Source organism: Pelodiscus sinensis, chromosome 8, assembly GCF_049634645.1.
Source record: "Pelodiscus sinensis isolate JC-2024 chromosome 8, ASM4963464v1, whole genome shotgun sequence".
Taxonomy (NCBI): Eukaryota; Metazoa; Chordata; order Testudines; family Trionychidae; genus Pelodiscus; species Pelodiscus sinensis.
In genome coordinates this window covers 36,280,231-36,303,200 of record NC_134718.1, presented here as the reverse complement: position 1 = coordinate 36,303,200, position 22,970 = coordinate 36,280,231, and the positions used below count along the sequence as shown (strand labels likewise).

General features: G+C 41.2%; 1 protein-coding gene and 1 long non-coding RNA gene across 19 annotated transcripts in view; one reads left to right on the top strand and one right to left on the bottom strand.

The window, feature by feature from the left end:
* The window catches only part of PCDH15 (protocadherin related 15), a 1,467,631-nt gene that overhangs the window by 438,286 nt on the left and 1,006,375 nt on the right, over positions 1 to 22,970 (bottom strand). For 15 of the 18 annotated variants that reach the window (XM_075935032.1, XM_075935037.1, XM_075935036.1 and 12 more), the window contains one exon: positions 9,617 to 9,697. The exons of the other annotated variants lie outside the window; for them this stretch is intronic. In XM_075935032.1, coding sequence (XP_075791147.1) covers positions 9,617 to 9,697 — 81 coding nt within the window. The remainder of the gene's footprint in view (positions 1 to 9,616; positions 9,698 to 22,970) is intronic. 18 annotated transcript variants of the gene reach the window in all.
* Positions 17,970 to 22,002, top strand: LOC142830404 (uncharacterized). Its single transcript, XR_012905613.1, has 3 exons — positions 17,970 to 18,087; positions 19,766 to 19,863; positions 21,126 to 22,002. It is a non-coding gene; the product is annotated as an uncharacterized LOC142830404 (long non-coding RNA).

The window sequence follows — 22,970 nt, the reverse complement described above, 5'->3', positions numbered from 1 at the left end:
ATTTGCCATTTTGTTACCCGATCAGTTAATGTTGTGAGATCTTTTTGAAGGTCATCACAGTCTGCTTTGGTCTTAGCTATCTTGAGCAGTTTGGTATCATCTGCAAATTTTGCCACTTCACTGTTCACCTCTTTCTCCAGAGCATGTATAAATAGATTGAATAGCATTGGTCCCAGTATGGACCCTTGGGGGATATCACTAGTTACCTCTCTCCATTCTGAAAAGTTATAGTTTATTCCTATGATTTGTTTCCTGTCTTTTTACCAGTTATCAATCCCTGAGAGGTCTTTCCCTCTTATCCCACGATAACTTATTTTATTTGAGAGCCTTTGGTGAGGGACCTTGTCAAAGGCTTTCTGGAAATCTAAGCATACTGTATCCACTGGATCCCCCTTGTCCACATGTTTGTTGACCCCCCTCAAAGAACTCTAGTAGATTAGTAAGGCATGATTTCCCTGTACAGAAACCATGTTGACTTTTCCACAACAAATTATGTTCATCTATGTGTTTAACAATTTTATTCTTTACTATAGTTTTAACCAATTTGGCTGGTACTGAGCTCAGATTTACTAGTCTGTAATTGCCAGGATCACCTCTACAGCCTTTTTTAAATATTGACATCACATTAGCTGTCTTCCAGTCATTAGGTACAGAAGGTGATTTAAAGGATAAGTTACAAACCATAGTCAATAGTTCCGCATTTTCATATTCAAGTTCTTTCAGAATTCTTGGGTAAATACTATATGGTTCTGGTGACTTGTTACTGTTAACTTTATCAATGTGTTCCAAAACCTCCTTTAGCGACACCTTAATCTGGGATAATTCCTCAGATTTGGCACCTAAAAATGGCTCAGGCTTGGGAATCTCCCTAATATCCTCAACCGTGAAGACTGAAGCAAAGAATTAATTTAGTTTCTCTGCAATGACCTTATCTTTGAGCACTCCTTTAGCATCTCAATCGTCCAGTGCCCCCACTAGTTGTTAAGCAGTGTCGTACTTCTGATGTACTTAAAAACTTTTTCTCCTTACTTTTTTTTTTTTTTTTTGGCTAGCTGTTCTTCAAACTCCTTTTTGGCTTTTCTTATTATATTTTCAAACTGAAATTGACAGAGTTTATGCTCTTTTCTATTTTTTCATTTTCTATTTTCACTTTTTAAATGATGCCCTTTCATCTCTAACTGCTTCTATTACTTGGTTGTTAAGCCACAGTGACACTTTCTGTTTGTTTGGGTTTTGCTTGTTTGGTTGGTTTTGTTTCAATTTCAGATTAACTTCAAACTGAAGTATAGCCATAGCCATACCCCAAACAGTGTAAATCAGGGGTACCTCATGTAAAATCAATGGAATGACACTATTATGGGGTAAATGAAAGGATAATTGTTCTATCTATATTACTTTTCTACAGTAATTTCCTGAAAATACTGTAATTTTATGAATTAACAAAGCACAAACTATGTAAAGAGCAGCCATGATGTGACTTTAAAATCTCCCAAGCCTCTAGTATTTAATTCTGCACCTTAAATTATCTCAGAATCTATCACTCTATGCATTAACTATTTGTTATTTTTTAAATAATAATCAAGTAGCAAACAACAAAATGTGCTCAATAGTATCTGATAGAACTGCCCAGTGATTTAATGGTTGTTGAAAGTCTGCTAGACTCTATATGACATACAAAGTTACATTGGAAAGAAGAGAACAAGGCATTGTTCGCAAAAATCACACATTCTTATCTCGTATCAAACTATGAAAGCTTCAAGTTCCCAAAGGCTTTTTAAACTGCACAGCCTGTTTCATGTTTGTTTCTACAAGCCAAACTGCATTTGCTAGCAGAAAGAAAGGAAACATTAGAAATACGCATTTCCCCTGAAAGCTATGAACTATCATTTCACACTTTTTTTTCTCTTTTTTCCTCCCCCACCTCATCACCCCTCTCTTTCTCCTTTTGTGAATATTGGAAATTTTGAAAACCAGAGACTGAAAAGTGAAAAGTCATTTACTTTTCACTATAATTGGACTTTCTGTATTCAGCCTACAAAAACCCAAGGAAAGATGAAGCTGGGACTGAAAACACAGTAGTGGAGGCCGATGACATCTGAAAATAGGTAGAGTCAACAGGCACTATGTCGTTTTTTATCTATAACATTATACTGTACCTCGGTACCACATTATGGCTACGTCTAGACTGCAAGACTCTTTTGAAAAAAAACATAGACTACAACCAGTACTTTCGAAAAGCGAGCCGCTTTTTTGAAAGAGAGCACCCGGGCATTCTGGATGCTCTCTTTTGAAAAGGCATAGTTTGCGTTATATAGTACTTTTTTTCAAAAGAGCACTTTCAAAAAAAGGTATTCTTTTTTGTAAAATGAGGTTTTCTGCAGTTGAAAAAACAGCCACATTTTTTCAATTTACCTTCGAAAGAATGTGTCAGCAGTCTAGATGCAGGGGAAGTTTTTAAAAAAATGGCCACTTTAAAAAAAAAAAACCTGTAGTCTAGAAACACTCTGATTACCATAGGGTAGAGTTGTGCAAAGTATTGCTATAGACCTCAAACATATTCAGAGATGGCCTAAGATTGAGGCCTAAAATGTTCTATAAATATAAGAGAAGCATATTCATACAGTATTAATCATGAACCCTATGTAAATATTCTCTCCTAGATAACTAACTTATTTACTTCATTAATCCTTTGTCTTTTCCCAATGGTCATCTCAAGAATCTCCATTTTACCTTTAGGATAAATGGATAATTTAGATTTGGAGAGGTTTGGGTTTTTTGGGGGGGAACAGTGGGTGTATTGTTTTTGTTTTTAAGGTCAAAGGGCTGAATGGATAGAAAGAGAGTGTCTTGCTGGGGAAGAAGAGGTTATGTTCCCATTGATGGTTCCAGTTTGTGAATCTGAAACATACAAGCAAACAAATAGGGGTTGGTTTAGTTCCAACAGCTGCAAAATGAACTGTGGAATTTGATTCGCTATTGCTATCACAAACCAAGCCCAGCAGTTTCATACCACTCTGTGGTCTGAGAAAGTACATCACTGTGTTAAATGAAAATATGGTTTACTTTAGTTTTGTTGTTTAGATCTTTTAAATTTTAGGTAAGTTGGCAAATAACAATTTAGACTCAGCCCAAAGGCCTAATGCCCTGATATGCACAAAATGAAGGACCAAATCTTAGTCTTCTCAGAAATAAGATAGCAAGGGTTGAAGGATGTTTGTGTATGGAGGAAGGTGGATAGAAAATACAAAATCAATTGTCCAAAGTACTTTCCTAGGTATATATTTTTTAATCTTTTTAATTAAATCAAAATTTAGTGGCAATTAGTACTCTCAAATAACAGGTCAGGCTGCAGGTAGCAATCTCCTCCCCAGCAGATTGATTATATATTCAAAAAGAAATATTGGCTGGAGCTATCAGAGAGAAGTGCTTTGTCAAGGGAGAAGGGAAGCTGGTGAGAATTGTAAAGAAAGAGGGCTTCTTTTAGTTTTAGGATGAAAAACTGAGTTGATTTACTGAACAGGCAAAAACTTAAAAAACAACAGATGATCTGGTAGCACTTTATAGACTGACAAAACATGTAGATGGTATCATGAGTTTTCGTGAGCACAGCCCACTTCTTCAGATGACCAGAGGGAGGCAAAGAGGGAAAAGAAGAGTTAGGCTCTCTGGGTATGTCTACACTACAACATTAATTCGAACTAACTTAGTTCGAATTACTTAATTCGAACTAAGCTAATTCGAACTAACGGATCCAGACTAAAAAACTAGTTTGAATTAGCGTTTTGCTAATTCAAACTAGCATGTCCACATTAAGTGGACCCTGAACCGGGCTTAAGAATGGCCGGAAGCAGTGCCGGCAGGGCAGCAGAGAAGAACTTAGAGCGTGGAGATGCTTTCTCAGGCTAGCCGAGGGCTGTGCTTAAAGGGACCCGACCCCCACCCCGGACAGACAGTTCTCAGGGGTGCCCCGCTTGCAAAGCAGTCCTGGCTTGGATTGCCCGGACTACCCACACTGAGCACATCACACCACTCGACAATCAGCCCGGCTGCACTTGCCGCAGGCTGCCATTTGGGGAGAGGGGGCAATTGGGGGGCTGCAGGAGAGCTTCCACCCCCAGAAGCCCACAGAGCCAGCCCAGTCCTCCCCATCGCAGGCTCGTGCCCCATTCCTCCCTCACCTCCTTCCACTTACCCTTCCCTCGCCCCTCTTCTTGATGTAGAAAATAAAGATAACGTGTCTTCCAAAATGGAATCTGTCTTTATTGAACAAAACTGTGGGAGGCTGGGAAAAGGAGGTGGGAGAGGGGAACAGAGAGGCTGGAAGAGGGGAGGGCAACTAAAATGATCAGGGGTTGGGAACAGGTCCCATATGAAGAGAGGCTAAAGAGACTGGGACTTTTCAGCTTAGAAAAGAGGAGATGGAGGGGGGACAGGATAGAGGTCTCTAAAAGCATGAGTGGGGTGGAGAGGGTGCATACAGAAAAGTTCTTCATTAGTTCCCATAAAGAAGGACTAGAGGACACCAAAGGAAAGGAATGGGTAGCAGGCTTCAAACTAGTAACAGAAAGTTGTTCTTCACAAAGCAAAGAGTCAACCTGTGGAACTCCTTGCTGCAGGAGGCTGTGAAGGCTAGAACTAGAACAGAGTTTAAAGGGAAGTGAGATCAAGTCATGGAGGCTGGGTCCCTGGAGTGGTATTAGCCAGGGGGCAGGAGTGGTGTCCCTGCCCAAGGTTTGTGGAAGGCTGGAGAGGGATGGCACAAGACAAATGGCTTTGTCACTGTCTTCGGTCCATCCCCTCCAGGGTCCCCTAGGGTTGGCCACTGTCGGCAGACAGGCTACTGGGCTAGATGGACCTTTGGTCTGACCCAGGACGGCATTGTAAGCTCAGGGCTCAGGGTCGGGGTCTCACTGGACCCCCTTGATTCTCTTGCACACCTGCTCCTGGGTGGCTGCCAGGCTGGCAGCTCTCCTGCCCTAGACGGCCACTTTCCTGTGCCTAGTGCGGAGATCGTGGACGAGGTCCACGATGTCTGCACTGGACCAGGCGGGTGCCCGCCTCTTGCGGTCCCGGGCAAGCTCCCGGGAGCCACCAGCCTGGTCCCGGGAAGAGGGGGAGGGCTGGGGGGCAGCAGGTGGCTGGCTCAATCCGTGCCAGGTGCAGGGTCTGCTGGCGGGGTGCTGGCAGGCTTGCACCTGGCACGGGCACCGTAGCCAGCCCGTGCCCCTTTAAGGGATCCGGGGCCGGGAGGGGGGCAGACGAGTTTCCCTGGTGTTGGCCAGAGTGGCCACCAGGGAAACCCTGGGGAGGGCTAGCCTCCCACTAGTTCGAATTAAGGGGCTACACACCCTTTAATTCGAACTAGCTAGTTCGAACTAGGCTTAATCCTTGTAAAGTGAGGTTTTCCTAGTTCAAACTAAGCACTCCGTTAGTTCGAATTAAATTCGAACTAATGGAGTGCTAGTGTAGCGCCTATGAAAGTTAGTTCGAACTAACATCCGTTAGTTCGAACTAACTTTGTAGTGTAGACATACCCCGTGTGATCCTTTCACTGTTTTCTCCTAGTTCCAATCTCGTCTACAAACTTGTTCTATTTTACCACTTACCCCCATTGCCAAGTCACTCGTATCTGCACTCACCACTTGACTACATTCCCCCATGTACTCGAGCCTCCTAATTCAAACTGTTCTCCTCTCAGTCAGAACCTGTGTGCCTATTCACTCCCATGCCCACTATATTTTTCCCCCACAAGTCAATCGACCCCTTAACTTTGCTCTGAATCCTAGATTAGAACCTTCCTCAACTATCATTCCCTCAAATCAGAGTCCTCCCTTCCTTATATAAAATTCCCCTTCCTTGCCTCATCAAAACAAAGTGGTCTCGCTGCAAAATGGGTGCTATCTCAAGTCATACCCTCAATATCAGGAGAGGGAGGCAGGCAGATAGTAAAATGCTATCTAAGAATGATTTTGTTTAGTAGACAAAAAAATCAAAGCAAATGTATGCACTGTCGCTGGCTAATAATTTTTTTCCGCTCTCCTTTTTGCTGAAACCCAGAAAGAGATAACATGAGGCCAATGTAACCCAATACTGTATATATACCTGAATATACAATCATTACTGTTGCTAAATATAGAGAAGCCAACAATATTAAATGACAAATTCAGCTACCACAGTGATAGGCATTATAAGATATAGAGTGGGCATAACGCCATGAACTTGAATCTTATTGCACCTACTAGCACCAGGAGTAAATTTTAGCCTACAAATGCTTCTGATCATCCACACAAAGTACTGCAATAACCACCCGCAGTGCTGCTTAGCTTTGAAAATTACTCAAGATCAGATCTATTCAGATCAGTAATGCCATCTGTTTTCAAGAACCCAGCTGCTGCCCTTTCGGTTACAGCTTAGTCAAATTACTATAATTAATTCTATGACGTACTTATTCATAGGTATTATCATGAAAAATGTGTTGATCAGTATTTGCTCTCAGTTACAAGTCTGAAATATAGATAATGGTAAAGGATGGAGAATAACTGTTCCATCGTTAAGGCTGAGGACAGCTCACAATTACAGCCAGATTTTAATTCTCCATCATGTCCTCAAGAAAAGAAATTATTCTTTTATCTATGTCATATGCCAGATTGATTTGTAGGGAACATTTTTTTTTGGAAAGTTTTTTTTTGGGGAGGAGGGGGGAATTAAGCAGAATTTTGAAAGTTTCGTGATCAGAGTATTTCCTGACCTTTATATTGCTTTATACATTGCAGCTCATTACAGAATATTTCTAAAATAGTCTAGTCTAATCTAGGAAATTCCCTCCCCTCGCATCCTGATAGCCTTATTGAGGCCGACAGTTTTTGTAACTGTGACAAAGTTGGATAGTGAATTAAAATATCTAAACATATATTTTGCATAAAAATAGATTTAAAATATTAGCATGCAAAACATTCATTATGACCAAGACTGCTAATTGTTCCTATTGCAATGAAGGCCTTACTTGTACTTTGAGTCCTTGCAAGAGGAGGGCAAGTTCCAAATGGTTGCCCGGGGTGAAGATAGCTTCTGCAGGCACCTGGGCAAGGTTGGAGCTAGCTTCATGCTCCTGGAAGGTGTGGGGCCTCCAACTGAAGGGGCAGGGCCAGGGGCAAGGTTAGGAGCAGCCAGCCCCTCTGCGCCACCTGGAGCATACCACACCAACTCTGCAAGCCCTTAGAACTGCCCAGAGGATACAGCATGATGTTCTAGTGGCACTTTAAAGGACCCAGGGTTCCCGCCTCTGACACAGTAGCAACAGCAGCATCCAGGAGCCCTGGCCTCCTTTGAACCACTGGGCCCCAGGTAAAATCCCCCTTTCGCCTCCCCCACTCCCATCGGCAGACCTGTGGTTGCCACTTCCCCTTCATATGCAAGTTTAAAGAGAGAATACAAAGCCAATATTCTATGTCCAACTATACCAGCTGGCAGATCTTCTTTTTCCTTCTCCCTGGGCAAATCAGGGACTCTAAAAGAGCTGTGACTCAGAAGGGTGCCTTTGAGGCACAGTGCTATCTGCACCTCCCCTTTGGGTTGGACGGCTGTATATATCTCCTCTTATATATGTCTAAATGCATATTCACAATATCTAAACCTATGAAGTAATTACTAATCTAAGCAATCATGAAAGTGATCTCTCACTTCAGTTGGGCAATAAAGACAACCGAAATTAATAAAATAACTTTCATACGTGCCTTGCATAAATTATGCATGTGACAAGTTTACACAGGTAAAAATGATGAGATTAAAATTAATAAATTTACTTTTATAGCAAACTGTTTTCAAGAATATGCTGATTCTAGTTGTTAATGAAAACTAAGGCAATAAAAAGTGATAGTATATACAAATAAAAAAATAAAATAAAAGCTGAAGTGTATTGGTATTACTCAATGCTATCTGTACTGAAGGAGCAGGACTCATAACAGTACAATGAGCCACTTAGTACTCCACTGTTTACTTATATTAGTATTATAACCTATCCACGTGGGTTAGAGCTACCAACTTCTAGGGAGCTTCAAGATTGGTAGTCTCGTACTTTTAATATATGTGCCTGAAAAATATGTATTTTTCTTTGAGCTCTTCGCCTTTCTCTTAAAAATATAGCATTGGCCAGTGCTTTTCTTTTTTAAAAAGTCATTAAATCTCTCTGCAACTATAGAAACAATCCCAAAATCTGTAATATGCACTGAGAACATATTTAGTTGTCCTGGAGACTGTTGCGAACATTATCTACAGCACTTATGATAAGAAAGCCTAACTGCTGGTGATTAAGCATATTCTGAAGGAATTTATTAAAATTGCTGAAATTGTAAAGGCTGGAACACCTCCAAAAAAGAGAGAGAGAGAGTGCTTAATGTGTGTATTTTAGAGAGGGTCTGTCTGTGTGTCTGTGAGTCCATTTGTTCAAGAAATCCTCTTAAATGGTAAGAACTAGGGTCACTAAATTTGGCATGCAGTGTCTCTTATTCTAACTTAAAGCAACATAGGGTTTGGTTGTGCCAGGAAAATTAGAAGTGCTGGAAATGGGACTGTTTTCCATATCATGGAAAAGGAGGGGGCAGAGTGGAGTGATGCAATACTTACAGTGGCCACTGGGGGCAGTGAGTGCATGGGAGAGCTATACCACAGAGTGACCATTAGGGGCAGCTGCATCACCAAGAGAGTGGCCAGCTGGGACTCACCTTCTTTCCTGTCACCAGACAGAGTGAGTACCCCGCCCACCCCAAACTATTTCTCCCTGGCTCTTGGCAACAGCACCAGAGAAGGTAGGAGGGAGAAAGCCTCTTAGAATGGGGGGTGAGGGGGCACAAAGGCCCCTTCTAGCTGGGGTGGCTGGGGGAAAGAGAAGGCCCCCGCTGGCCAGGGGGCTGGGAGAGGAGAAAGGAAATCTGCTGGCCAAGGGGCTTAGGGAGAGAAAATGGTCCCTGCCAGCCAAGGGAGGCCTGGAAGAGAGGAAAGGTCCCTGCTGGCAGGGCGAAGAGAAAAGACCCCCTGTTGGCCATGGGGGCTCAGAGAAAAGAAAAAGCTCCCTGTCAGCTCCTCTCACATCCCTCATTCCCAACTACCTGTCCTGAGCCCATCCTCAACCCCCCACCCTGATTCCTGCACCCCCCCATTCCTCCAGCTCTCTGCCCTACTGCCCCACACATCCCCAAAGCCCTGCCCTGACTTTTGCACACACACCCCAACCTCCAGCCCTAAAGTATCTTGGCAACACTAGATAAGTTTTCTAGTCTCTCTATAAATATTTAAAAAATGTCCTGTGGGATGAAAGTGATGTCACGACATCACTCTGTGTCCTGCCACCTGCCTCCCCTCCCAGCCACATAGCCTCCCCACTCTCCAGTGGCCTTGGAGCATTAGGGAGGATGGGTGGGTGGAGACTGGAAGCAGAAGGATGGGGTTGTAGGAATGGAAGATGGAGGTGGGCTGTGGGTCATGAAGCTCCGGGATAAGGACTAGCGGCCCAGATTACTTCACCGGGCTGTCTTTCCATGTGACCCAAATATGGTTCTAAGCAGGGCATGGGTGCATAATGCTGAGGGGTCCCTCGTGGTTCCATGCATCTCCACTGCACCTTGTCCTCATGGATCATGTCCCAGCCCCAGAGCGGGAGCTTGCTTGCCAACTGGAAGGGCACATCTGGAGCACTGCTGCCCTGCAAAGACATGCAGTAATCGGGTGTGGAGAGTGGAAAATTCTTTCCCTACCTGTCCGCTTGCACATAACCCAGCCCCTGCTCCTTGCTAGCAAGCAGGAGGCCCAGGGGCACCCAGAACAAAGGGGATTCATTTGGAGTTGGGTCCCATTTTATGGATTGTGTTTAGTTTTCATTTACAAGCCCACAAGCCCACAGAGCACAGTCCTCCCTGACAGGTCACTTCTCTGTAAACCCCATGCTAGCTGCCAGGAGAGGCTCTGAACTCTGCACACAGATGAACTATTTTATTGGTGGGTGGGCCGGAAGTGGGAAAGCTGTGGGAGAAGGGGAGATGGCTGGTGATTGAAGGGCATGAGCGGTTGGGATGGGCTTTGAGCGTTCGGATAGAGGGGCCCATCCGGGGTGTGATGGGGCGGGTGCAAAGAAGTGTGCAAGTGACTTCGGGCCATGAAGAGTGCAGTTGGGTTTAGTGCAAGATTAACAGGGTTTTGGTGAGCATAGCGAGCAGGTAGCGTAGCCCACTAGTATATCTATATATCATATCGAGAGAGATATTTCTATCTCTATCAGTGGAATAGAAAAAGGTAAAATAAGAGTTAACTCTAATTCTGGAATGCAGAAGATATAAAACAGATTATCAGTTCACTGTTTGCTTTAGTGTGTGTAAGCTTCTTTTTTTCTTAGTCTTCAAATTGAGGTGTCATAATGGAGGGGATAATCACAAAATGACCATTTGCACTTCCAAATCCGTAAAGGAACAATCATGTTGGAATCCCACAAAAACAATTGTGACTGAACAAAGGTGCCTCTGCAGTTCAATTTCACAGTGATCTCTGCTTCTACTTCTTTCTCGTGTCTCCGTCCGCTGGCTTCCAGCCAACAGAAAATAAATGGCCATTTTATGTGCATGGGACTACCCTCTTACATGTAGTCATCTCTTTATCTCAACATAAGCAAATAATACAAATGTTCAAGAATCTATATCAGTTACCTATAATAGCAGGTATGGTGTAAAGCAGTGGGTGAGCAACATAAACAATTGGGTTCCCTGTGTAGTCCTCACACCCCCTCTCTGCCCCCTTCCCGCATGTCTCTTACACCCTACACTTACCTATTCCCCCCTCTCTCTCCCAGCACTGCCAGAGTACCATGAATTGGATGATTCATGCCCCATCCCTCCCAGAACTTTGGCGCTGCAAATCAGTCAATTCCTGTCACTCTGGAAGTGCTGGTAGGGAAAGAGGGGAGTAGGTAAGTGTGGGACATGCTTGGGAGAGTAGGAGGGAAAGGGAGTTAATATTGTGAAGTGTAAATGTTTGTTTTTTTATTATTTGAAGTTGATGACAGTTGTATTAATATTTGAATGATTAAAGCATTTCTACTTGTCTTAAACTATTCAGCATGCCACATATTTATGTATTTAATCTTATTCTTGGGGTCATGATTAGTGCACATGATTGATTTCAATCTTGTGACTCACTGAGATGAAGGAGAGCCACTCATGCAGCCCACTTACTAGCCTTGGTTGCTCATACATTGTTGTTTGAGCTGAAATCAGTAGAGGTGGTAGATTTTGAGCTGGCTGGTTGCACTGCATTTGGAATTGATACTACTTCCTGATCCAAACTGGACTGAAACTCTTCAACTGGAAGACATGCTGCCAGTCATCTAGCATGAGGAAGTATTTGAGGCTGTTTAAAGATAGCTGGCTTTGCTGTGGTGGTGGTGGTTATTCTAGGAATTGATTTCTGTGTCTTTACTTGATGGGAAAGGAAGTTGTTTCTTTTTGCTTTTTTCATTATGAAATGATTTTAAATAAATAAGTTGGAGGCAAGTGAACATGATGTTGAGATGTTTTATAGTTCTGAGAGCAAAAGTGCAGAATCCAGAATATATAAGATTCTCAGTTTAAAAAAAAAGTAGCATGTCACATGAATTCTACTGTTGGGTTAAAATACACCAAGGGAATCTGAATCCTGCTTACAAGTCAAATTGACAGACCAGATTAGACTACTGGTTCATTGAGGATGGTTGGTGCCACAGCTAATGGCTACTTCCAAATGCTTTAGCAAAATATGGAAAGGATAGGGTGAAAAAAAAACATATGCAATGGAGAAGCAACTTTTAAGACTGAATTAAATCATGGAAGGTTGGGCTGTCAAGTAATTTAAAAAAATAATGTAAACTAATTGTATTTTAATTGCACTCAAACAATATTCAAATACTATTTATTTAAATTGGGGGAGTTACTATATTTTTAAATACAGAGTCAGAACTAGGGGCTTGGGTCTTCAGCTCCCTGGGAATGTCGTGTGGGGCTCCATAGTTCAACGGCACATGGGTCTTCAGCTGACTCTGTACTCATTGACTACAAGAAAAACCTTGACCAAAGAGTAGTAGGGAATTTGATTTTAAGAGGTTTTGCATTTTAAAACACCTGTTAACTAAATCTGTAAATCTGGATTACTAAAATGAAATATGTAGAGAGAAGAGAGTATGGGCCTCTTATTGAATTATATTATATTAATAGTTTGTCTTCGGTTTTTCTCATAAGATACATCTTCCAAAATTGATTTTCTGTCACTGTTGGAACTAAGAAGCTAAAAGTAGGTAATTATCTACTCTTATCAAGTTAGACTTCAAACATGTTATTTAAATCAGTTAATAGATATTTCAGGGCTTCATTTTAAATCCTAACATATATTATTTATACAATCATCCTGCTTAGGATGGCAAAGCAGTGCACAACAGGCCAAATTAAAACACAACATACTGCATATACAGCATAGTTTATGGTTCATCTGATAAATGTTTAGCTAGAAAAACCTAACAAGACATTTCCCCTTAAAAACACTTATGAAGATATGTCTTTCAGGTAGACCACAGTAGAATGAAAATACACATGAAATCTATTTTAAAAATTGTGAAGATCTGCCATAGCTCTCATAAAGAATACTTATGAGTACTCCAGTACTTAATGGCCAAAACAAAAGATGCCTTATTAGGGTTATCCATTTCTTCTGCTCATGAATTCTTGGAAGATATGTATGAGGCTACAAGATAATCTCAAAATGAGAACCTCGTTAAGCTGTAGGCACACTGTCCAAACATATATTCTTCACATAATGCACAACTAGCAGAAGGTATTGCAAAATTTCAAAGTGAGGTTAAAAATATCTTCGTCAATATTTTTGGTGCAGGACCACTTACTATAATGGGACATCAGTCTTATAAATGTAAAGTTTTCTTTACAAAGTGAATTATAAACTGAAAAGAGGCCATTCAGAAACTTAACACCTAGTCTTGTATGGCTGTCTGGTTATAAGATGGAAGGACAAATTACTAAATGTAAGTAAAAATGTCCCCACTGGAAACATGTTATAAAGTAATAGAGTAGATTATCTCTTTTTTTAGAACTGGTCTAAAAATGTTGAATGTTCAAAGCAAATGAGTTAATGAATACAGATTAATAGGAAGTTCAATGTTTCTAGCTAAAATAAGTAGAATGTGTTTTGTCAAGAAAGCAGCATGTTTCCAAGAATTCCTGAACTCTGAATTCTGAAATCTGTTAAAAAAAATTCTAAAAGGTAAGAATAGAATATATAGACAACACAGCCAAGACACAAGACACCACTTAAAGCATTTCTTACAATGTATTAGCAATTTATGGATTGTCTAATCACTTTCATATTGTTGTAATCATTAGACTTCTTTTATACTGTTACAGAAAGTGTTTATTTACTTTTAGTTTATCTTTAAGAAATTAGGTCAGATGGTCCCTGCTTTGTAGGTAAAACAAAAGTGGGGAGGGAGAAATTAGTACAGTAAAACCTGTGTTATCCGGCACGCTCGGGGTTTAGGGCGTTCCGGTAATCTAAAAATTCCAGTTATCTGGGGGTCCCATCAACCTAGGAAAAACCAATGGACAATAATAGTAAAAGTCAAGTTTTTAATATTTGTAGTTTTGCAGTGAGAGGCAGTTGATCTCACATTTCTATTTTGAATTAAAGATGATTAGTACCTCTTAAATAAAAAAATTGCTAAGCCAATCATGGCAAACCAAGCCAGGCCTGTGCACCTGAAGATGTGACAGTATTGTGTCTGGGGGCGATACTGCTTAACAAAGCTTTCTGGTTAACAGAGTGCTGGATAACAAAGGTTTCACTGTACTTGCTCTTACAGCCCTGGGTACCAACATTTCACTGGGGAAAACTGAAGTGCCCCTATATGTGAAGTTTACTTTTTGCATTTCACTCAGTTTGGACAATAAAAAATGACTAGTCAATTTTAAGTTCTCCTGAACAAGAAGAATGTTACAATGGTTCATGTTTGAACTGCAGATACTATATGGGTAGATTTTAAAAAAGCAAAGACTGTTCATAGTATCTTGACTATACAAAGCTTAAAAGAAACCATGAATGTGTGGGCTTTTTTGTTTGTTTGTTTTTGTTTACAGCAGGTAAACGTAGGGGCTAAAATCTGACTATCCCTTTAATAGTAATATTTATGAGTCACATATGCATGCACTTCCATATATTGAATATAAGAAGTAAATAAACACTCTGGCTATGTCTAGACTACATCCCTCTTTCAAAAGAGGGATGTAAATTAGACATATAGAAATTGACAATGAAACTGGGATTTGAATTTCCTGTGCTTCATTTGCATAATGGCAGCCACACATTCTTTCAAAAATGGGTATTTTGAAAGTGAAACCTCCATCTAGACACAGTTCTTTTAAAAAAAATCCTTTTTCAAAAGAATCTGTACTCCTCAAAAAATGAGGGTTTTTTCCCCTCATTTAGGTTTTTTTTTCCCTAAAGAACCGTGTCTAGACAGTGGTTTCACTTTCGAAATACCCATTTTCAAAAGAATGTGCGGCTGCCATTATGCAAATGAAGCACGGGAAATTCAAATCCTGGCTTCATTTGCAATCTCAATATGTTTAATTTACATCCCTCTTTTAAGGAGGGATGTAGTCTAGACATGTCCTCTAACAAGCTACTCTGATATTCCATGCTGTTCTTTCAGATGATCACCTTCTGCAACTATGTACGTGGTTTATTTTCAATTCAATGTCACTTTTAAACAATTCAGTCAGAAAAATCTTCATGAAATTAAATATAGAGAAAATTTTCCCAAAGACTCTATAAAAGCAGACTAAAGTGAAACCAGTCCAGAAAGTATGCATTAAGCAGAAGAAAGAACATTCAAATAACCGCATTTTTATATTGGAGGCTGCTCAGATTTAGCTATCAAACCCTAAACCATCAAGATTCAGAACCATCAATTTATTCCCATCACTAGACTATGGATGGTTTGTTTGGGGTTATTTAGGTTTTTTTGTTATCTTCATTTATTCTGTGTTATGCCCTCATTTTTTATTTACATTCTCACTTGTAGAGTTTTGTTTTAATTACATTTTACATTTGGGGGAAAGGACAGGGTTTAAAAAAATCTGTAGATTTCTTTTCATATTGAGGTCTTTCCCTGTTCCCACAATACAAATATTTACTATTAATACTGACAGTTGGGGTGTCTTTGGAAATGCCATTCATTTAATAAAAAAATTAACATTTCACACTGATTGTGATGAGGAATTTTAATATCCTTTATTCGGACAGAGAAATTCTCCCCAAAAGACATGGGAAAAGATATTGTGTGAATCTCAGAACAAGCTAGTTTAAATGGGATTGAAGTACAAATTATCCTAGACCACTAGTTTCTTTTATGAAGTCAGCAGAGATAGTTCTAGTAATTTCTAAACTAAAAGCCGACACTAATGAAAAATGACAGCTGTAGATTTAAAAGATACATACTGTGAAACTGAAGTAGAGAAAGCTGCATAAATACTCTGCAGCAAATGGTTTTGATCAACACTGCTGCTAGAGTCAAACAGAATCTTCAAGGGTTACATCAAGAGAAGCATCGAAAATTGCACTCCAAAACAGGATGAAATACAGACTTGTGAACGTGGAAAGCCAGTTCCTTCAAAATCTGAACTTCCCAAATCTAGTTCAACAAAACTAATCACAGCCTCTCAGGACTGGTTGGTAATCTTACTGCTGTGCACACCAAGGAAAAGAGAGCTTATGTATTTCTTATTTGCAGCACTGCATGTCTTAAGGCTTAGGCTTTAAATTAAAATAACACTGTTTTTCGTTGCGTGTTCCACAGAGTAACAGTTTCCAAGAAGACAGTTATGTGTTGCTCATGAAACATGAAAATCAACAGATCAGATGTGACCACTGTTGGAGCATAGATTTGCTCTAGTGCACTTTTACCCAACTGTTAAAATTGCTTCTTCTGCTGATATATATCTCTAGTAAACAGGTATTATGTGAATCAATCAGACCAAGGAAAACAAACATGTAATTGAGCAACAACATATATACAAAAATATATTGTGGAGATATTCAGAATTGAACATTTGTGCTCATAAATCACTGGGAGAAAGAAAAATAATAAAGTATACTTGGAAGTAAATGTTTAGTTTGACATAAATCACAGTATTGTGTTGAGTTAAAATATTTTCTTAGCTGCTAGTTGCAAAAGTTGTGTGAATATGCATGATACTCACACATAACACTGCTGTTTCAGTTGGTGCTTTGCTACTTTTCTGGAGGTTAGAAGTGAAGCTAGCTTTCTTCTAGCTGGCTTTGTGTCAACAAGGCTGTTTACTTTATCTGACTGGCATGAGTCAATACACTTACTAAACACAGCACCGTAAGCATGGTAAAGTAAGGTTAAGTACATTTTATGAGCTATTCAACTCACTCTGTTGATGCTGTGCTGTAGGTTTTGTATTGTTTGCACAAATGAGAATAAATTGCAAACTTTGTAGGACATGACAGAACACAAACTGATATGTGTTCTTAGAATTATCAAACAGCACATGTCCTCTATTAAATAAAAGTGATTCACCTTTAAAACAAATTGATAGCTTTACTAACAAATACCAAAACAACTTCACAAAGAATAGTAAAAGTGGCTTAATGAATCAGAATGAAGGGGAAAATATAGACTCTTCTTTAGCAATGTTCTCTATGTGCTACAGTTCAAAAATAGAATTACATCAACATTTGATCACAGTGTTTATTAAATTGCTTTTTCTGTATCTGACAAGCTTTATAGGAAATGTCTTCAGCAGAGCACCTGTGTTGAAAGTCAAATGAAATGGATTATGAAATATAGCTCTTGATTTGGAGTCCTGTGGCACCTTATAGCTCTTGACTTGGTATGCAGGTATAATCTCACATGCAATTCAGAGAAAAGTGGGAATTCAATTTGAAGGTTCCACTTGTTACAATTTGATGATTGTGATTAAAGAACTATAAACATTTCCTGGATGTCATTTTATTTTTTGTGTATAAAGCTACACAGTTCAATTTCTTTGGCCATTTTTCCATTTGTCAATGGTGGAATTCACAGACTTTGGATTTTTTTAATTATGAAATTTAAAACATAAAAATATGGCTATGGAATAAAAAACAGAAAAAAATATTTTTGTACAATTGAAAAATAATCACAAACAGTAAGATGCATTGTCACTAACGGTGGCTCTACACTGCAGGGATTAACTCGAAATAAACTACGCAAATTGACCTACGGCAACTGCGTAGCTTATTCTGAAATAGGAAGTGTCTACACAGTGCCCATTTCGAAACAGAGCACTCTTCCTCTGACTTCTCTTATTCCTCGTACAATGAGGGTTACAGGAGTCGGAGTAAGAAGTCCTTCAGCTTGACAGTATTTTGAAATAACTGCCTGCTGTGCAGATGCCGACTAAGTTATTTTGGAATAACACTAGTAATTTCAAAATAATGTTGCAGTGTAGACGTATCCTCACTCTGCAAAAACAAACACTTTGTTCATTCTCTTATACAAATTTCAGTTGTATATTCGCTATAATCTTTTGACCTAATTCACAGCCATTTACAATAAATTATCATAGAAGTATCAATGTTGTAATGCTATTCAAAATAATATCTATTAAAGTTTTATTTTAACTTCTGTCCTGAAAATGCTTGTTAACTGAAAAATCGGAAAACATATTTTGATAACTAAACTGTTATGGGGTTGTAGCTAGTATAATATTTTTTAAAGGGGGAATAATGATAGTAGCTGATTTCACTTGCTAATACTAAGGAGGAACAGTGCATGGGATTGTTGTTATTTGTTTGAATGGAATATAGTTCCCAGTATCTTTAATGTAATTTTAATATCTCTAAGGTCCTCATCATAAGCAAGCTCCCCATAGACCAGGACTCATCAATTCAGATCACCACCAGACCCTGCCAGGACAATAGATACAAATCCCGTACATGTACCTCCACTGGATCACCACCAACTGCAACACAACTTTCCATGTGTCCTACACATGCAGGGTGAGGTAGACTTTGGTTGTCTCTGTGTCTAGGAGTGCCCCAGTGAATTATATTTTTTGGGTAGGCTGTAAGGTAGGTTTCTGGATATTTATAAGGAGACCCAATAGGGAGAAGCAATCTCTGATAGTGTTTGTCATGATTATTGTTTGCTGACACGTGGGCACCTTGGTTAGTTAGTCATTGAGACTCAGAAAAAATGATGCCCTGAGGAAGGCCATGGCCACAGCTAAAAACTTGGAAAATACTCAAGGGACATGGACAGACCAAGAGGAAGGATTCAATATCTGTTGCGTTCTTGTCCTACCATGAACCTGAGAAATCTCCTGTGGGCAGGATGTATGGTTATATGAAAATATGTGTCTTGAAGGTTGAGGGCTGAGAACCAGTCATCTTTGTCTAGTGCTGGTATAATAGTTGCAAAAGTCACCATTCTGAGTTTGCTGTTGAGGATAAACTTGTTGAGCTCTCCGAGATCTAAAATTGGCCTCCAAACACCTATTTTCTTGGCAGTTAGGAAATAGTTGGAATAGAATCCTCTTCCCTGATATTCTGTGGGAATTGGTTCTATTGCCCTTAGCCTGAGCAGCTTTTGTATCTCTGCTTGTAATATGAACTCATGAGAGGGGTCCCTGAAGAGGGATGAGGAGGGAGTTTGGGCAGGGGGTATAGATGCAAAAGGGATTCACTGGATGTTTGGGGTGGCCACTCAGACCCCCCAACCAAAACTTCAAATCTGCTGTTTGTTTTAAGTGGGTTGAGTATTGGAGGACTGGTTGTGCTGAACTCTTCTTCTATTGGGACATTGCTCGGACCTGTTGTCATATTGCCTCTGCTGTTGCCTCTGATAGTTCAAGTCTCTGGGTCTTTGTTATGGGGGCATATCTGCATCTTTATTAGGTGGGATGTACATGACTAAAGTATGCAGTGTGGTGTGGGAATCTTTCATTGAGTTTAATACGTCATCCATTTTTGTAGTGAAGAGTAGGTTCCTATCAAAGGGGAGGACCTCCGCCTTTGTCTGTAATTCTTTTAGGACTCCTGACAATTTTAACCATAAAGCTCTGTGCATTACTATTGCTGTAGCTGTGATCCTAGCTGCTGTGTCTGCCAAATCCATTGGAGCCTGGAAATCTGATTTTGCTATGAATTGGCCCTCTTTAAGGATGGATTGCAGATGTGATTTCTTGTTTTCAGGAAGGTCCTGTAAGAGGCCTTGTAATCTGGAGTAATTGGAATGATCATAGTTATCCAGAAGGGCAGTGTAATTTGATATTCTGAACTGGAGGGTAGCGGTGGAGTATACTTTCCAGCTGAAGAGATCCAGTCATTTGTGTTCCTTCACTTGAGGCGTAAACTTGTATTGAGGGTGTTTTGATCTGTGATGAACAGAGTCCACCACCAATGAATTTGGATGAGGATGTTAAAAGGGAAAATTCATCCCTTTTGTCAGGAAAAAGTATTTTCTATCCATTCTCTGGTTGTTGGAAGGGATAGAGACTGGCATCTGCCAGAATACATCTGATGGTTCCATGATAGCTTCATTGATGGGTAATGCAATCTTGGAGGATGTAGGCAGTTGGAGTATTTTGAGTAGTTTGAAATGTTTGTCTTGCACTTCTTGAAGTGCAATGTCCTAAGATTGAGCCACTCGTTTGAATAATTCTTGGAATTGTTCCAGGTGGTTTGCTGGTGGAGAGAATGATGATTAAAAAACTGCGTCATCTGGAGAAGCAGACGACTGTGGGGCCTGTGAAGAACTCTCAGAATTGTATTGAGGTAAGTTCTCATCATCATCTGCTGGATCCGCCTGAGTTATTATCAAAGGAGGGGAATAAGGTGGTGATGAATGCACCATGGTAGCTGGAGACCATGTAGCTGTATGTGCTAGTTTAGAGACTGGTGTAACTTGTGGGCAGTGGTGATAGGAGGAGCGAGGGCAATATTGGTGCCATGGCTCCCAAAGAGGCCACTGAGGTTGAAACTGTTGTGGTGGAAATGGCCATGGATGGTTAAACCACAGAAGTTGTGGGGGTTGTTGAAAGGGTTGGTGCTGAGTGGAGTGACATGAAGCCAGCTATCCAATGGGGATGAGTGCTGTGATGAAAATCCACTCCCTTGCACACAGCCATGTTCAATTCATGGTGACAATGGTATGGGGAAATAAGAAATTCCTGCAATTTATCTTTGCAGTCTAGAGTGAGGTAATGTTGGAGAATATGGTGAAGCTACTCTCTGCACCAGTGGAGATGGTACACCTGGATACAGGGCTTTTTGTACATGATACATCTTGATAGCCATCTTCTTATGTTCTGGTGCTGGAGTATGCTTTAATTCCAGCTGCCGGGAACTGGTTTGTTCAATCGGTGTCAGGTTATCTATGGGTGCCGGCAATAGTGACATGTCTGGCTTTGTTGATCGGTTAACTACATTGGCAGGTGCCAAGGAGGTAGTTTGCCATTTCAGTTCAGATTCAGCTCTCTTAACTGAGGCCAGTTTTCACTTCTCCGTGGTGCCAGAAGTTGACGGCAGTAAGGAACGTGCAGCCTAGGACGTAACGGAGTGATTGTGGCGGAGAAGTCCCATGGTGCTCAAGAACCACTGTGTGGTGACGTACTAGCTCTCTCACGGGACACTGAGTGTGCCCATCTTTCTGGGGACTTATCCCCTGGTAGTTGGAGGGATTTCTCCCAGAGGAAATTCTTCAGCCTTATTTCGTGGTCTTTCCTAGCTCTGGCCATCATGTTTTGACAATGTGGGCACTTTAATACTATGTGGCTTTTGCCTAAGCATTTAATACAGGATGCATGTCTATCAGAAACCAGCACTGAGTCCTGACATAAATCACATTTCTTGAAGCCAGGAGAGCCTGGCATGTTGAACAAATGTGAAGATACAAAATTTGGAGAAAAACAGAGTAGGGAGGGAAAAAAAGGGGAAGCGGTTTTTAAAAATTAAATAAAGAACTAGGCACTATAAAACTAATTATAAACTGACAACCTTTTACAACTCATAAACTACATTTTTTTATTTTCTGCCAGAAAGGAAAACACTGTTGTGATTCCATCTTCAGACAAGGACAGTAGAAAAGGAACTGAGGGAAGCTCATGCCACACGTGCAACTAACGGACGAAAGCAACGTGAGACAGCGACTGTGCATGCACAGCACAGAAGGCACTGCTAGGCAAAAATCTCCAATCAGAAGCACAAGGATGTGCAGAGACTGAAGTGGAGCACCCACAGAAACACCACTCGAAGGAGAATCCTGTCTGTCTAGGCAAGGGGATTGGAACTATGGCATGAGAGAAATAGACTAATATTTGGTAGCAAGCCTTCATTTGTACTAGCCGGACAAAGAGAAATAGCTTGGAAGGAGAAGCCTGAGATGTAGACACTGGGATTGGCTGGACAGAGAAAATGGGATGGGGACAAAGATCCATGCAAGAGAACTGGGGTATATTTGATGGGATGAGGAAGAAGACAGAGCTTAGGAGATTGAATGAACAGAAGGGTCTGTGCCCTTTAAAGTACAGTTCTAGAAGCTGAAATGAAACCCAGTTTTCATTAATCTAACTATATACATACAGTACTATTTCCCCACAATATCCCTGTCTCATTCAGTGCACAGTCTGGACCTGTTCTGGAGATAAATTAGGATTGTGTAGTAAAGGAAGAAGTTGTCTGTAGGACCCCGCCTCCTTTGTTCAGGACATTGTATTGCATGTAATCAGTGACACATGGGATAGCAGGAAACACCTCATAGGTTCATAGGTGAGGATCCTGATTTGCACCCAGAGTTCTTAAATAATGTTGGGCAAATCAATTAAACCAAACTTTTCATAGATGGTCATTAACTGTGTTCTCCTTGTTTTAGGGGTGTATGATTTCAGACCCTTAGGATATGTCTCAACTTATAATTAGGTAGGGTATGTCTACACTAGAAAGTTAGTTCGAACTAACGGACGTTAGTTCGAACTAACTTTCCTATGCGCTACACTAGCGCTCCGCTAGTTCGAATTTGAATCGAACTAGCGGAGCGCTTAGTTCGAACTAGGTAAACCTCATTTTACGAGGACTAACGCCTAGTTCGAACTAGCTAGTTCGAACTAAGGGCTGTGTAGCCCTTTAGTTCGAACTAGTGGGAGGCTAGCCCTCCCCAGGTTTCCCTGGTGGCCACTCTGGCCAACACCAGGGAAACTCTATGCCCCCCTCCCGGCCCCGGACCCCTTAAAGGGGCACGGGCTGGCTACGGTGCCCGTGCCAGGTGCAAGCCTGCCAGCACCCAGCTAGCAGACCCTGCACCTGGCACGGCACAGAGCCACCCACCCGATGCCCCCCAGACCTCCCCCTCTTCCCGGGACCAGGCTGGCGGCTCCTGGGAGCTTGCCCGGGACCGCAAGAGGCGGGCATCCGCCTGGGCTAGTGCAGACATCGTGGACCTTGTCCACGATCTCTGCACTAGGCACAGGAAAGTGGCCAGCTAGGGCAGGAGAGCTGCCAGCCTGGCCACCCAGGAGCAGGTGTGCATGAAAATCAAGGGGGTCCACTGAGACCCCCGACCCTGAGCCCTGAGCTTACAATGGCCGTCCCGGGTCAGACCAAAGGTCCATCTAGCCCAGTAGCCTGTCTGCCAACAGCGGCCAACCCTAGGGACCCTGGAGGGGATGGACCGAAGACATTGACCAAGCCATTTGGCTCGTGCCATCCCTCTCCAGCCTTCCACAAACTTTGGGCAGGGACACCACTCCTACCCTCTGGCTAATAGGACTCCATGGACCCAACCTCCATGACTTGATCTCACTTCCCTTTAAACTCTGTTCTAGTTGTAGCCTTCACAGCCTCCTGCAGCAAGGAGTTCCACAGGTTAACTATTTGCTTTGTCAAGA